This window comes from Leiobunum rupestre, chromosome 4, assembly GCF_980474605.1.
Source record: "Leiobunum rupestre chromosome 4, qqLeiRupe1.1.hap1, whole genome shotgun sequence".
NCBI classification, from domain to species: Eukaryota; Metazoa; Arthropoda; class Arachnida; order Opiliones; family Sclerosomatidae; genus Leiobunum; species Leiobunum rupestre.
The window spans coordinates 58,204,833-58,220,637 of NC_143387.1; the positions used below are offsets into that span (position 1 = coordinate 58,204,833).

General features: G+C 33.7%; 2 protein-coding genes across 4 annotated transcripts; one reads left to right on the forward strand and one right to left on the reverse strand.

The window, feature by feature from the left end:
- The first annotated feature begins 6 nt into the window (after positions 1-6).
- On the forward strand, positions 7-11,198 carry Rme-8 (receptor mediated endocytosis 8). The gene is made up of 40 exons (XM_090173493.1): positions 7-142; positions 782-884; positions 941-1,013; positions 1,077-1,226; positions 1,283-1,333; positions 1,390-1,590; positions 1,650-1,792; positions 1,851-1,914; positions 1,984-2,171; positions 2,236-2,402; positions 2,472-2,554; positions 2,619-2,791; positions 2,851-2,950; positions 3,012-3,119; positions 3,189-3,344; positions 3,412-3,666; positions 4,276-4,371; positions 4,436-4,549; positions 4,622-4,977; positions 5,035-5,257; positions 5,315-5,416; positions 5,471-5,781; positions 5,865-5,949; positions 6,021-6,221; positions 6,289-6,443; positions 6,503-6,704; positions 6,767-7,094; positions 7,181-7,365; positions 7,427-7,618; positions 7,675-8,022; positions 8,094-8,207; positions 8,270-8,561; positions 8,627-8,824; positions 9,057-9,332; positions 9,393-9,474; positions 9,541-9,757; positions 9,822-10,007; positions 10,080-10,220; positions 10,328-10,568; positions 10,671-11,198. Exons 2-40 carry the CDS (start codon positions 826-828, stop codon positions 10,754-10,756), a joined length of 6,702 nt encoding a protein of 2,233 aa, XP_090029619.1. The 5' UTR covers positions 7-142; positions 782-825; the 3' UTR covers positions 10,757-11,198.
- A 73-nt stretch (positions 11,199-11,271) lies between these two features.
- Axud1 (AXIN1 up-regulated 1) lies at positions 11,272-15,803 on the reverse strand. Of its 3 annotated transcripts, none has more exons than XM_090173495.1 (3): positions 15,727-15,803; positions 13,251-13,552; positions 11,272-13,185 (listed from the first exon to the last, which is right to left on the reverse strand). In XM_090173495.1, the coding sequence occupies exons 2-3, from the start codon at positions 13,537-13,539 to the stop codon at positions 11,681-11,683; spliced, it is 1,794 nt and encodes a 597-aa protein (XP_090029621.1). In that variant the 5' UTR covers positions 13,540-13,552; positions 15,727-15,803; the 3' UTR covers positions 11,272-11,680. The 3 variants fall into 3 exon arrangements, with proteins under 3 accessions (XP_090029621.1, XP_090029620.1, XP_090029622.1); XM_090173494.1 differs by having other exon boundaries at positions 15,646-15,760; XM_090173496.1 differs by lacking the exon at positions 15,727-15,803 and adding an exon at positions 15,000-15,016.
- Positions 15,804-15,805: the final 2 nt, after the last annotated feature.

Consider the following 15,805-nt stretch of genomic DNA (forward strand, 5'->3'; position numbering starts at 1 on the left):
GCTCTACGGATTCTTTTTCCGGCTTTGTTTTTGTAATAAATACGGTTGAACACATTTTAAATTGAAAAGAAGTTTGTAATTTAAGCAATTTTCTATTGATAAGATATGTGAAATATATGAAACATAAATTCTGGGTTTTTGCGTAAGTGTTTTTAATATTACAGTGGTGATGAAAACCAAGGCCTATGCTTTCTTTTGGCAAGTAGGCTTATTCAATCCTTAAATTAACTATATACATGGTCTACACCCCCTTTATTCCATGTATCTTATCAAATCTCATTCTGGTGCAGTTTTCGTACTGTGATAACAGGGTTTACAGAAAGTTTTTGAAGCCATTTTTATTGTAACAATAGGCCAAAACTATTCGCTCACTTTGGGACGAAAAGAGAACACCTTTTACCCCAAACTACCAACTTCTTCGATACAATAACACCCAAACTGTATTTTGAAGTTGATCACTGTTTCCTAAAAATTACTCCAAAACTAACGAATAGTTTTCGCCTAATGCCTTTGGTTAATTAAACAAAATGAGCCTGATTGGTGTTGAACTTTCAACTTGAGGTACCAGAAAATTATGATACTTTAAAAAGGCATTTTGGCCCTACTCGGAAATGGCATATTTAAATCTTACTTTAAGATTACCTAGTCTCACAAAGGGCTAGTCATAGGTATATTTGCTTTAAGAGACCTTTATCTGTTTTCCCACTTTGTCAATTTTGTAACTTTTCTAGTAGCAATTAAAATTTACTTTGATTTTAAATTATCACTACGCATTCTGCAGCTCATACTCATAAATCGGACCTGCATGATCAGAACATATTGAAAATGAATGAGAACAAAGATATTGCTTGTTATTTTGTTACTAAACACTCATGGAAAGGAAAGTAAGTGTATTGAGGTAAGCCAAATTGAACTTAACTTATCGAATTATTATTTTCAGATACAAGAGAGTGTTCTCTGTTGGTTCATTGGGAATCACCACATATAATCCCCAAATGGATATCACCAATCAGGTTGTGTAGTGTAATTTTTGGTATAGCATTCTGAAAAGATTATACTCATCTGAATTTCTTTAGTGGCCTTATAATGAAGTTGTTGGGGTTGTACCTAATTCCAAAGGGCAAGTGAATAATGAATTTTCTATATTAACAATGAAACGAGGAAAGAAAACGGACCAAATGAAGTTTTCTTCAGATCACCGATCAGAAATATTAACAGCTTCTTTGGTAAATACCATTAAATTTTTGTAAGTAATCTCTACTAAGTGTATTCTTTTTTAAAGAAATTTAGATCAAAATTTGCCGAGTCTCCCGCTATGACCTTACAGTCTTTGGTAATGGCATTGGTTATTTTAACTTTCTGAAGGTTTTTTATACTAATGATTTTTAGAGGGTGAATGCTTGTAAACACCATTGGTCTGAGAATAGAGTTCCTGTTATACTGGAGATTGGTCACTATGGGTTAATACAACAACATCCTAGAACTAATCAAATTCTTTCAACCTACGATTATAAAGACATTCAAGGTCTTGTGTTTCTTTCCAATGTTCCTGGTGGTTTTGCTGTTGTTAATGGAGGCTTTGGCAGAATGGTATGAAACATAAATAATTATTTTTAATTATTACCTATTAAAATAATTTTTTTCCATAGCACATCTTCAGTGTGGAAAACAGAGAAGAAATTATTAAAAAAATTAAAGAGAATGCTTGGACCTATATTGGTATTGTTTTAAAAGTGTCTAGTGAAACTATCAGCTTAGAATCTGCATCAAACAATCGTTTTGGCACATATAGGTATTTTTTTGTTTAATTTGTTGGTACTAATAAATTTAACTTTTTGTTTTAATTTTAGTTCGGATGATTATATTACATCCATTTCTGATTTTAATGTCCACAAAATTTCTCCAAAACATCCAGTATTTTATATTCACTTAAATTTTGACCTTGCAAATTAAAGCTATTACACTGCCTTGTTTATTTACAAGGGTCCAGTTAAAAGGCTTCTGGGAGTAACTGAATGTTGTCTCATTGAAAGAGACCCCGCAACATACAGTATTGTCACATTAAGACCATTATCAGAAGTATCCGCTTTAGTAAGGAGTTCCGAAAACCCTCAAATGTTTAATATAGAATATGTTAAAGGCCAAATTAGGACATATACGTCAACTGAAAGGTATTATTTTGTTATATTTCTTAACTAATTTCAAGATTTTATTAAATATTATTTTTCTTTTCAGAGATGCATTAATTGCTTCGCTGTTAGATGGAGTCCGAGCATCAGGAAATAGAGATGTTCATGTTCAAATGCAACCAACAGACCGCGGGAAAAGAATAGGACCAGCAACAGTACCGGTAGATGAAGAAGTTGAAAGCAACCATTTGAAATTTCTTCAAAGTCCTCCAAGTAATTTTATTTTAAATCCTTGTGAAATTGTTAGATATTTTATTAGGTAATAATTTTACATACTTTCAGTTGGTTCGGATTTTGCCGAAGCGACTAAACGGTTTAACTGCAATATCCCTTACAGTGGTCTTTTGCATAGTGTTTCTCAAGACGTAATGCTATTTTTTCCCTAATTAAAAAGATAATCACTAATAAATCTGTCTGGATTTAAATTAGGGGCTGTTTGCCGAGAAGAAGGAAAAATTAATAGAAGGTGCTTTAATGGCTCTGATGGACAAAGAAGGGGACCAAGATTCAATAGCCCCTGATGTTTTAGAAGCTCAATTTCAAGCCTTAAGGCGCCTAGTTGCATCCAAAATTGGTTTTGCCTCTTTTTTACAACTGCCAAAGTATTTAGTACTACTTTTTGCATTTCCCAGATAATTTCTTATTAAGGGTTTCTGTTTAGATTTAGAGAGCGATTGGGAACGAAAGCAGTAAAAGCCTTGAAAAGGTTTGACGATGGAGTTTCTCATTCCGCAATTGACATGATTTGTGCTTTGATGCAGGTAAAAGCAACTATTTTAAAATGTGTAAGAGACTGTTCCTAAGAGTAATGTTTTGTTCCAGCCAATGCATGATGACTATGACTTAAGGCAAGAACAATTGAACAAAAGCTCTTTATTATCAAATAAACCTTTTTTAGAGAGTCTTTTACAGATGTTTGTAGAACATGTGGTATGCTTAAATTACTTATGCTGCTTTTAAATTTTTATACTAATTTCAACATAATGATGCCTTTTGCAGCAAAAGAACACTGGTGCATTAGTTGTAGCTGCTATGCTAGACTTTTTAACGTTCGCATTGTGCGTACCATATAGCGAGACAACTGATGGAACACATTTTGACACTCTCCTCAATTTAGTAGCTGATAATGGCCGTTATCTATTTCAACTTTTCCAAGTAAATTTTAAAAGTTATGTAATTGTTGATTTTATTAATTTAACTAATGCTATTCACTATCTCGTAGCACCCCTCACTAGCAATAGTCAAAGGTGCGGGTCTAGTCATGAAAGCAGTTATTGAAGAGGGGGATGCTACTGTTGCTGCCAAAATGCAAGATTTAGCTATGGCAGAAGGAGCATTACCTCGCCACTTGCATATTGCGATGTTTGTTCAGAGTACTGACAATAGACTTTTAGCCATGCAACAACTATCTAGACAATTAGTGGGTCTTTGGGTCACAGGACATCCAACTGCTATGGGTTTACTTAAAAGAATTGTGGTATGTTTTATTTTAACGTTAATGAGAAAAAAAAGGGGCTTGTTTTAATCATCTGTGCTTCGACTTAACTGTTCTATAGTTTAAAGATTAAAAATACTTGTTGTACAGTAAAATTTCATTTAATTAAACCAAGATGATTGTTTGACACCCTAAATGACTTTGTAATCAGGCGGATAAAGAATCTGCCAGTTAGGGTGTCGAAATGATTGTCTTGCTTTCAATAAACAATTTTATTGTACAGAAGTGGTGTTCTAATAATTTTTAATCTACAAGCATGGATTAATAAATGCCAAGGGTTGCAAAGAATTTCCATAGGTGGTGCAAAACCGTTTGGAAATGGCGCTCTAGTGTCAAGAAAATGCAAAACTATATCTTCTTATGCGCTAAAAACTGGGCATATCTAGATAAAATCCGTAGACGTTTTTGACTCTAGAGCAACATTAACAAACGTTTTTGGTTTTAGCTGAGCCGGAATATTCATGTGTATTAATGCATGCTACGAGGTTGTCCATACTTAATTGTAATATTTATTGTTTTTTATTTGTATCCCTCCCCTCTTTTCTCATTGTTGTATAATTCTGCTGGGTTTCATCTTATATTTGATTTTAGCCACCAGGTTTGTTATATTATCTGGACAGTACTGACAAAGTTCCAATTAAAAGTCGGGATTTGATAAATATTAGAGACAACCTTAAAATTGCACAGGTAAAATTAGCTTTTATTGTAGAATTGTTATGTAATATGTTATTTATGTTCCTGTCATTCCCAGGATCAGAGTAATAAGAATAATAAAAGAGTTATACAATCGCTTCAAATCATAGAAAAACACCTGGATTTAGTTTTACAACATTGGAGGTCAAGGATGGGATTTGAAAACAAAAATGTAGAGTTTTAAATTAATTCATTAACTGTTATATCTTGTGCAGCTCTCAAACTGTACACTTTAATGTTTCAGGAAAAATTGCAACAACAGCAAAGGCCTATTGTTTTGAGAAAGAGACGGGAGCGAATAAAATCTGAAGCAAACTGGGCCTTGTTCTACCATCAATTCCTACAAGATCATACGAGACCAGATTTAATCTGGAACTTTAAAACTAGAGAGGAACTAAGAGATTCGTTGGAAAATGAAATGAGGGCTTTTATGGTAGATAGAGATTTATGCCAGAACGCTGTGATTGCCTGGAATCACACTGAATTTGAAGTTCCTTACAATTCCCTCTCTGACGAAATTAAAATTGGAGAGTATTATTTAAGGCTCTTGTTAGAAGAGGATGAAAATGATAAGGGAGAAAATTCATACATAAAAAGATCGTATGTTTATATAAATTAGAAAAATTAACTATGATATTAATGTCTTTTTTTTATAAGGTATGAGTTTTTCAATGATTTATATCATCGGTTTTTATTGACATCTAATATCAATATGAGATCTATGTGCCTTCAAGCCATGGCTATTGTTTATGGTCGACATCATGAAGATATTGGTCCATTTAATGATACCCGGTATATTGTGGGCATGCTGGATAAGTCCTGTGATAGGCTAGAACGAGATAGGCTTCTTATTTTTATTAGTAAACTGCTGTTGAACCGGGTATGTTAACCCAAAAATGTTTTTTAAGGATGTTTTTTAAAAGATCTTCTTTTGTAGAGAAATGTGAAAGACCTTATAGATGTAAATGGTTTAAAGACGCTGGTTGAACTTTTAACCCTTGCCCATCTTCATACTAGTCGGGCGACTGTACCTTTACAGGTATTATATTAGTTTTTTAACTATGGATTTTTAGTCACTATATTTTGTTTCTAGTCCAATGTTATTGAAGCATCTCCTGATATGATTCGGGAATCTTCTGAAAAAGAATGGTATTATGGTAACATTGAGAAGGAAAGGCATGGACCTCATAGTTTCCCCGAAATGAAAGACTTGTGGAGTGAAGGGATTATAACGAGAAAAACAAAATGTTGGGCCCAAGGAATGGATGGATGGAGACCAGTCAATGCTATTCCTCAACTAAAATGGTGTTTGATGGCTTCATCTAGTCCTATGATGAATGAATCTGAGTTAGCTGAATTAATCCTAAATATGTTAATTAAAATTTGCGAATTCTATCCAAGTCGGTAAGAAAAATAAAATAAAAATTACACCAACAAGGAAAAATACATCTGTAAATTGTGAAATTTTGTAAATGTAATAATTATAGTGACACTCATGGCTCGATTATCAGACCATTGCCAAAATGTAAACGATTATTATCAGAACCTACTTGTCTTCCACACATAGTTCAGGTAGATATTGATGAATTTGGTTGGTTTTGTTAATATAATAATTTGTGGTTAATTCATTTTTTTTTTTTCAGTTATTACTAACTTTTGATCCATCATTGGTCGAAAAAGTTGCGATATTGTTATCTCAGATGATGCAAGACAATCCATCGATGCCCAGACTTTATTTGACTGGCTTTTTCTTTTTCATATTAATGTACACAGGATCAAATTTACTTCCTATCGGAAGACTTTTGAAAGGCACTCACGCCCAACAAGCCTTCAGAGCTGAAGAAGTGGGTATTTTATTTGGTATATGTTCAGTTAATCAAAGAATTAAATTCAAATTCTAAATCAATTCAGACACCATCTTCCAATCTTATGACAAGAAGCATTCTTGGCCAACTTCTCCCTGAAGCTATGGTTTGTTATCTGGAGAATCATGGTCCTGAGAAATTTGCTCAGATATTCTTAGGGGAGTTTGACACACCAGAAGCAATTTGGAATAGTGAAATGAGGTAAATTGAATCTTATTTTTATAACCTGTCTTATGAATTAATATCCAAATTACTCATAGACGAATGACGATTGAGAAAATTGCTGCTCATATAGTGGACTTTTCACCTCGTTTACGTTCCAATACTCGAGCCCTTTATCAATACTGTCCCATTCCCGCTATTCAATATCCTCAACTTGAAAACGAACTGTTTTGTAATATATATTATCTTAGACACTTGTGCGATACGGCTAAGTTCCCTAATTGGCCCATTCAAGATCCGGTAATTTAACTAATTTTAACTTTTAAATTAAGTAATTTGTATACTGACCAAGTTTTTCACAGGTTGGTTTATTAAGAAACATACTAGAAGCTTGGAAACAGGAGGTTGAGAAAAAACCTCCACCAATTTCAATCTCCGATGCCTATAAAGCTTTAGGGCTTAATGTTGATGATGTATGTGATGAAAGTACAATAAGAAAAGCGTATTTCCGTCTTGCTCAGAAATATCACCCTGATAAAAACCCAGAAGGAAGAGAAATATTTGAAGAAGTGAATAAAGCTTATGAGTTTCTCTGTAGTAAATCTTCTCGGTCTTGTGATGGCCCTGATCCCGTAAATATAATACTGATTTTGAAAACACAGAGTATTTTATTCAGCCGTTATCAAGAAGGTATTTTTTTTTAAGTATTTATGCTTTTTATTCGCCGAGTCTATACCATTGTGTTTGTCACTTTTGACTATCTTTTGTTATTACAGAACTTCATCCTTACAAATATGCTGGGTATCCCATGCTGATTAAAACGATTATTATGGAAACTCAAGATGAATTCCTATTCTCGAAAGCAGTTCCTTTACTTCCAGCCGCAACTGAAACCGCATTCCACACTGTTAACTGCTCTGCATTAAATGCGGAGGAGTTAAGAAGAGAGGGTGGTTTATTAGTGAGTTGAAAACTATATCAAATGAATCTACAATTTATACTAATTTTAATTGTTGTTTCAGCTACTGAGAGATGCTTATTCCCGTTGTACTGGTGTTTTGAATCAATCTTCAAAACCAGAAGATGTACCAGTTCAAGTCAGCGTTCATATTACTAGATGTTTCACAGTTGCCGCCCAATTTCAATCGTGCAGAGAACGTCTTACTGAAATGTTGGATGTTATTAAAGATCTTTGCCGGGTCTTATTCTATCAAGTATTTAAAAAATGACGTATCAAGGGAAAAAAATCTCATTACACTATTTTTTTTAGCATTTATCAAAACTCTGCGTTTATGGAGTGGAATGTGTTAGTGCTTTTGCAATTGATGAAACCCTTCAAAATCATTTGTTCCAATCTGGTGTTCTTTTCCACCTACTACTAAATTTATTTAACTATGATTACACCCTTGAAGAAGGTGGTGTTGAACGCTCTGAAGACACAAACCAACAGGAAATTAACAATCAATTGGCCAAATTAAGCATAATTGCATGTACGAGGTTAATTGGCGGTGGTAAAGGCGAAAGCTCCACGCCGGGAAATATGACCATCAAAGATACAATGCAGGCTATGCTGACACCTTATATTGTAAAAATTTTGGGAAATCAACCAGAGCAAGAAGTATGTCTTCTAATGCTGAAATTTAGGCTCATTAATTGCATTACAATTCTCAATTTTTTTAATTATTGCAGATTTTGAAAACTCTTAATAGCAATACAGAAAATCCATATTTGGTTTGGAATAATGGGACCAGAGCTGAATTAGTGGAGTATCTTAAAACTCAACAACGAGAAAAGATTCGTTCTGTAAATTTTTAGTTTATATGTTAACTCTTAATAACTTCTTATAACTCTTCATAAATTCAAAGGGGGAATGTGATCCTTCATTTGGAGCTGATTTTGTGTTTTCTGGGCATTCTGAAGAGCTTATTATTGGAGAAGTGTTTGTTCGGGTTTACAATGAGCAATCCACATTTGCTTTGGAAAACCCTCGTGGTTTTGCGTTAGATTTATTGGACTATTTGGGTTCTCAAGCTCAGTATCTTTACTCATTAATGTCTTTAAAAGACTCCGGTGTCACTGTAAATAAAAGCACTGATAGGATGCACAAAATTGAAATGGCTTTGGAAGCTTTGAGGAATGTGATAAGAAATCATCCTGGTAATATTTGAAATTTTTATACCAAAAGAATTATTACTGAAATTTTTATATATTTTTTTTCACAGGCGTTGAAATTCAGTGCATAGGCCAATTTAAGTTATTATTTAGCTTGTTGAGGTTGGATGGCTGCATTAAAGTACAAATTCTAGCCATCGATGTCATATCAGGAGTCACCAATAACCAAGAATGTGTCAAGGACATTGCAGCTTCTGACATCTTAGTTTATCTTTTATTAGTGCTGAAATCTCTTCCTAGCTCCACTAGTAAATTTATTTCATTATAGCTGTGGTTTTTAAAGTTTGGTTCGCAACCCCCTTAGCAAACCACTTCAATGGTAGTTGCCAGGTGGTAAATTTTTAATATTTTCTATAAATACAGGGCAAGATAAAGTAATTTTTTGTGTTTTTTCTCACAAGAAGGGTGGTTGTGATTCCAAAAAATTTTAAAACCACTTAACTGTATGTGTATATTTATGTGAAAAATATTATTTTGCAGATCAACTAGTTGTTTTAGAAACTTTATTACCACTGATGTCTAACAGTAAATTAGTAAAAGAAGCAATGCTAAAGGGAGCCGCTATTTATTTATTGGATTTGTTTTGCAATTCACCGAATCCTATGGTTCGAGAGAAAACAGCTGAGCTTCTTTCTAAAATGACATCAGACAAACTAATAGGCCCAAAATTGCGGATTATGCTCAACTCCTTTTTACCTCAGCTTTTCCTTGATGCCATGAAAGATTCACCACAGGCAGCCGTCCAAATGTTTGAAGGTAATTTGAAAATTTAAATAAATGGAAAATTATAGAGAATAAATGTAATTTTTTGTACAGTAACACAAGAAAATCCAGAACTTATATGGAACGACGAAGCCAAAGAAACATTATGTGCCACTGTTTCGGGTTTGGCAGATGAGTAAGGAATTTCTTGGAATTTCAGTGATATTTATTTAGCATGTTTGTGGATCGTCTTCTTTTTTAGTCATTATAAAGTTCAGAAAGATGATCCAAGCATAACATGGAAGCTTCCAGTAAATCTTGAAGTTGGTAGGAGAAATATTCAAGGAGAAGTTGTAATTTCTGGCGTATATTTACGTCTCTACATTCAAAATCCTGCCTGGGTTTTAAGAAGGCCAAGAGAGTTTCTTATTGAGCTTCTTGATAAATCACATGAGTATTTATCTATGCCCAATCCAGATGTAACAGTTTCAAATTAAGCCAGTAGTTTGAGCCAATAATGGAACTTTTTTTATTATTTTCAAGGATAACTTTCTGGAAATGATGGCTACTGCAGTTGCTTGTCTTCTTCAAGCTCAGCCGGCCCTTTTAGAACAAATTCCAGGACTTGGACATATTCCACGCATTGTCCAAGTTCTTCCGCCCACTCCATCGGACAACACAATATGTCGAGCTTGGCTAATGATAATTCATCAATTTTCCAGTAGCTATGTAAGATTATTTGATCAACTTCAACTTGTAAACTGTGTATATTATTTATCATTTCATAAATTTACTTTTTAGTCTTGTGTAAAAACCCTGTGCAAAACAGAATGCCTTAACTCGTTAATGAAAGCTATGCAAGCCAAACCAGATATGATGACAATAGCTTGTGAAACTGTTAATCGTATGTTTGAGCATTCTGTGGAGGATCTTGTTCAACAGGTATTTTTCAAACACACATAATTTTTGGTATTGTTTTTCTTCAAGTGTAGGCTTTGGAAATTAGATTGGCATGTTTCTTATTTTGGGTCGCATTGTTTAACTTGTAGGCTGTTGAAACTCAGTTGGTACTTTTTTTACTACAAATTTTGGAGGGCAAAATGCCTGGAATTCAAAACCCAGCTGCGGCTAAGGCCCAAGTAGTCAATGCCTTAAAAGCCATGGCTGGTTCAATTGGGTACGGAATGCAAGTTAATGATATTTTGGAAAAATCACCAGTTTGGGCTGAATATAGGGACCAAAAACATGACCTATTCATAGCGCCAGCGAACACCTCAGGATATTTGACAGGTATTGTAACTTTTTATTATTCAATGGTCGTTATCATTACGTACCTTCGGGGATACTTTTGTAATATCATGTAGGCTTACAAAATGTTTACATTATGTTCAGGCACAGCTAACGTAGCTGGCTACCTGACACAAGGTACTGGAGGCTACACAATGCCATCGTCACCACCGCCTATGGAAGAAGGCTAAAAGAAATCAAACTCATAGTTTTGTAGAACTGTTGAAACTTGAAAACCTTTGGTCAGTTTTTGAGATTAATATAAGGGAAGACAATTGTTAGGCCACCAAAGTTTTTAGGGCTCTTGTTAGTTTCTAAGCCAAAAAGAGGGAAAATATATAAGTGCCATTTGAAAAAATGTTTTAAGTTAGTTGAAATATTTAGATTGTTGAATTATAGAATATAAACAAAAAAGGCCATTTTATTTGTGGTAATATAATCTAACGAAAAAAATTCTTGCTATTCTGTGATTTTTTATGTCCGTAAAGTAATGTATCATAACATGTAAAAATAATGATAATGAACTAGAAATATGGGAGGTGCTCTGTAACTAAAAGGCTACTCCTGCAAAAACAAACGTGTATTGTACAGTCAAAAAAGAGTAAAAATATTTTTTTCAGTTAAGTAAAAAAAGATATATTTTTTTCCTTTAAAAAGTGTCATGATTTGTACTAGGCTTAAAAAATTTGAAATTCAAAGAAAACCATTTTTTTACGAGTTTTACATTTTTAATAACCATAAATTTGAAGCAAAAGGGAGCCACAGATTAGTGCGCACAAGCTCAGACAAAAATTGGAAAACAATCTTTTTTACAAATTATTGCTAAAATTTCTTAAAATACGCGATGGAAGAAATTTTATAACAGGATAATTTTAGGACAATATACTTTGAGCTTCATTCTAATCTTTTAAACTACAATCAACTACATATTTTTTCTTAAAAGTATGTAAAAAGCATTTTACCAGTAATAGAAATGAATTTTTCTCCCTAAATGTTGATTGGCTTTAACCTAACTATATCTTATTATGTAACTTTAAAAACCATAATTTTCTTGAAAGAAAAAAGGTTAATAAAAAAATATAAATTTTAAAAACAATTAAATTACAATTAAAAAATTAAGCTGAAACAGTCTCAACCATGCTATTTTTTATAATTTCTCCAAAGTTTTCCCCCAAAATTTCTGTTGATTCACTTTTAGCTGGTGTATTTATAGTTGATGATTGCGTGTTACCCCTAGTTGAATCTGAGGCGATACACGTATCGCTATTAGAGTTTTCAACTTCCACTTGAACTGGGCAAATTGCCGCTACTTGTACGCTGGATGATAAAAATCCAGTGTAAGAATCTAACTTTGTGTTTGGTGTGGCTGAACTTAAATCAGTGTAAGATTGTTCTTCACGAGTTTCTCTAACATTTTCCATAGCAGGGTCTATAATAGGACCTTGGTAACTTTTAGCTGCATTGTTTTCATCATTTTCTTTCGATGGAAAATTTAAAGTACCATTTTCATCTTTCTTTGCGATGGCTATGTGGTTGTAGCTAATGTCAATTATAGGATTAATGAAATTTTGCCCAGAGCCAATTTTGTCATTGTACGAAACATTTCCATTAGACTGGAAAGTTTGGTGGGAATTCATGTTATTTTGATACCTATCATTTCCAACAGGATAACAAGAGTTATAAGTAGAATTAATATTAACATCGCTGCGTGTGATTTTACACGGAGGTTGCTGATGAAAGGGCAATAAATGAGGATTGTTTAATGATTTAGACCTATTTTCTTCTCCACTATGAACAGACTCATTTTCATCACTGGAGTAATCGGAATTTTCTGAATACGAGCTATCATCAGGACTAAAGGGGGAAGCGTAATATTCAGTTTCTTCCCGTTCGTGACTTTCTACTTCTGAATCGTGACAGGAACCAAGCGTGTTATGAGTTTTGTCTCCAAACAAATTGCTTAACATGCAAGCTCCAGTCTCGCTGTTGCCACAACGAGGCACTAGCGATCCAAAGTTTTGTGTTCCTGTTAAATTGTTGCAATAACTATAAGGAGGGATTTTAGCCAGTGCTGAGGACGATGCTCCTGTTGCTAGTTCATCCTGCTTTTTCTCAAACTCCAATCGCATAAGTGTATGAATGAAATGAGTGCGAACTCTGATTGGATTGAACTCGATTCTTCCTGAAGAGTTACCACACCCATTCCTTGTGCAGCCGCATGGAAATGACAATCTATCAACTTGGCATTTAATTCCAGCTTGGCTGCAACTGCAAGTTTCTGGGTCACATGATCCTTGACAATGACACCCGCAAAATTCTCTCGAAGCCCTAATGTCTTTGCATTCTTCTTTTTCTACAGAGTCAATTTTCTTCACACCCGACGCTCTCAACATTTCTCTACGTTGGCGGATTGGTACTGGTTGTAAAAAGTAGCAACTGTCATTTTCTAGTTCTGAATCTGAGATTTCACTGCCTTCTTCACTCTCTTCTGAATCAGTTACCACTCCGTGTCTATTAATCTTTTTCTGAGTAACCAGGATTTCTTTGTGCATTTTCTTCCTTTCATCTGCATGTTCTTGTAGAGAAAAATTTTCCGTATGCATGTGATGTAGGTCCATTCCTAAAATGAAAATTGATAAAACGTGCCACCACCATTATGAGATTTGAGTTTAGAAATATACTTACCTAAAGTGGAACCACCTTGACTGGGAACGCAGGTGAATCCTTGGGAGCGAGGGAAATAGAATACAGTCACTCCTTTGAAACACACACTTTTCTTCTTTTTCTTAGGGGGTTCATCACATTCTGAAGCTTCACTGCTTGCCATGCTTGTTGATGTGGAAGGGACATCACAGCTACTGCTACCTTTGCTTGTGTCATCTTCTTCCCTACTTTCACTACCACCTAAACCATCACTATCTAGTTTATCATCGACTAATGACCGAGGCTCTTCCTCTTGTTTTCTCTTTGGCATTGTGATATATTAGCTATAAAAAAGTTTTATTTTTATTTCTTTTGCATTATTACCTTGTATAAAATCAGGAAAAAGACCAAAATTCTACATTAGCAATAAACCTCATTTCCAACTACTAACAAAGGTTAGATGACCATTCTTCTAATTTCATGTAAATGTGATATAGAGACAAATAGGTCATTCTTACCTGCGAAAACCGATATGTTAAACAATGCTCCCAAGTTTCTATTATTTCTTGAAGATTTTGGTCATTTAAAAATATTTGAGTGTATTTTTTGAAATTAATTCACAGGTACAGCATTATTCTTATTGTTGAGCATTTGTTTAGAGGTCAAATTTATCTACATTACTCTATCATGATATAAGTAGTGACTATAGGCTTAATACCGATTTATTTTTGAAGAAAAAAATGACATTGTCAATTTTATTATTTTAGTCATTGATGAAAAGCCATATTATTTCTAATATAAAAACCAGGAAATCTAACCAAACTTTATTCTTAGTATTATTAAGATTAATGTAAAATTTATTTAAAAAATCAACAATTTATGGTGTACATAAGCTAATGTTATAAACCTGTAATACTCAAAATTAAAAAAAAAATCCCCTATTTAAAAATATTTTCAATATTAAAAACAAAGTAAATTAAAAATCATGCCAGTATTTTAAATAAATGATACCACTGTGTTTTGACTAATTTAGGCAAAATTGTGTTTAAAGACAAAATTTTAAAACATCAACACCATAAATCTTAATATAAAAAATTTACCATGCTTATATTTATAATTATATTTATCTAACCAAGATGCTGTACTATTAACTAGAAAATTTATTATATTACCTTAGTAAAAATTTAGGGGAAAGTTTGTCTGTGGATTTAATGAGGAATTGGAGAAGTGGTAGAGCTTATAGGGGAAATTTTACTGTACAGCAAAACAAGTATTGATCAGTCAGTTTCCTTTGGAGCTGCTGCTTGCTTGCTTTAGGTTGCCAGCATCCACTGGATTTCCTGCCCCTTAGCTGTTCCTTCCCCTCATAACCCAGTACCTAGTTTGGTGCCCTCCACTCACTGGATCAATACCATTTACAGCTTTGTCATGGGTCACCTGATAGTTTTAGCCAAAGGCTGAATAATGCCAAGTTTACCACATAGGGTTTTGCCTCAGTCTGATTTGCTTCCAACTCTTGAACTCAACTACCAGGTGAACAGTGGGTCAGCTGTAAACTTGGGTGCTAAGGGAAGCGGCCTTTCAAGCTAGGATCGCTCAAGTGGGGGAATCAGGGTGCCCATGATGGGTGGGAAGAAAATGGGATAAAATGAAAAAGAATATTTAAGGGGGGTCTGAACGCAATAGATTTTGAATAAAATTTTAACAAGGATTTCAATACTTTTTGGAAAATTTTGACACGGACTTAAACAAAAATAATGATTTAAATAAGAAATGTAATAATAATTATACCTCCTAGATCTTCCATAGGTATAATTTCAAAATTTTCAATGATATATTGCTTGTCTCAAGTTACATTGAAGAATAGCTATTTTATGTTTGAATTTTAATACTTTTGAGTCCATATTTTGATATTGACATGAAAAAAATCAATCATGTCTTTCTTTATCTAGAAGTTATGAATTGACCATCCTTATAACCATGATTTAAGTGACATGGTTAAATATTCAAAATTTTATTATCTGATAATAGGTATCTATCACACCATGGAACTAATAAGAAGCTCTTATTAGTTCCATGATCACACCTACTGCTATATTGTGCATAGGGAGAGAACTTCCCCTCCCTTTACTTTTCCTAATATATTCAAGCAAAATAGCCACTAAAACACCCGAAACCCCTATAATTAAGATTTCATTGTCTTGTGTTCATATATAAATATATAATATATATTTATCTTTCAATTGGTGTAATGTTTTACACATAAATAATGGGAGGGAGGGGGGAGTCTATCAGCCACCAGTCCAACCTTATGACTACAGCACTGTCACAAATTCTCAAACGTTAAGGGATAGAACCAAAAAGGACTTGGCTTTGTCTAACTATTGTTTTTTTTATCAAACTTATAAGTTTTTGAGTTAAAAAACGAGATACTTACAATATTCTTAAAGAAAATATATTACGCGCACACATCTATTTTTAAAAAAGAAACTAATAATTAAACGCCAGCGGCACTTACGGCATTCTTTAGAGTTCCGACTTCGAAGTTCGACAATGCGCGTTTGGCCGTAAATAGACCTTCTGTTAAAAAAGTCGGG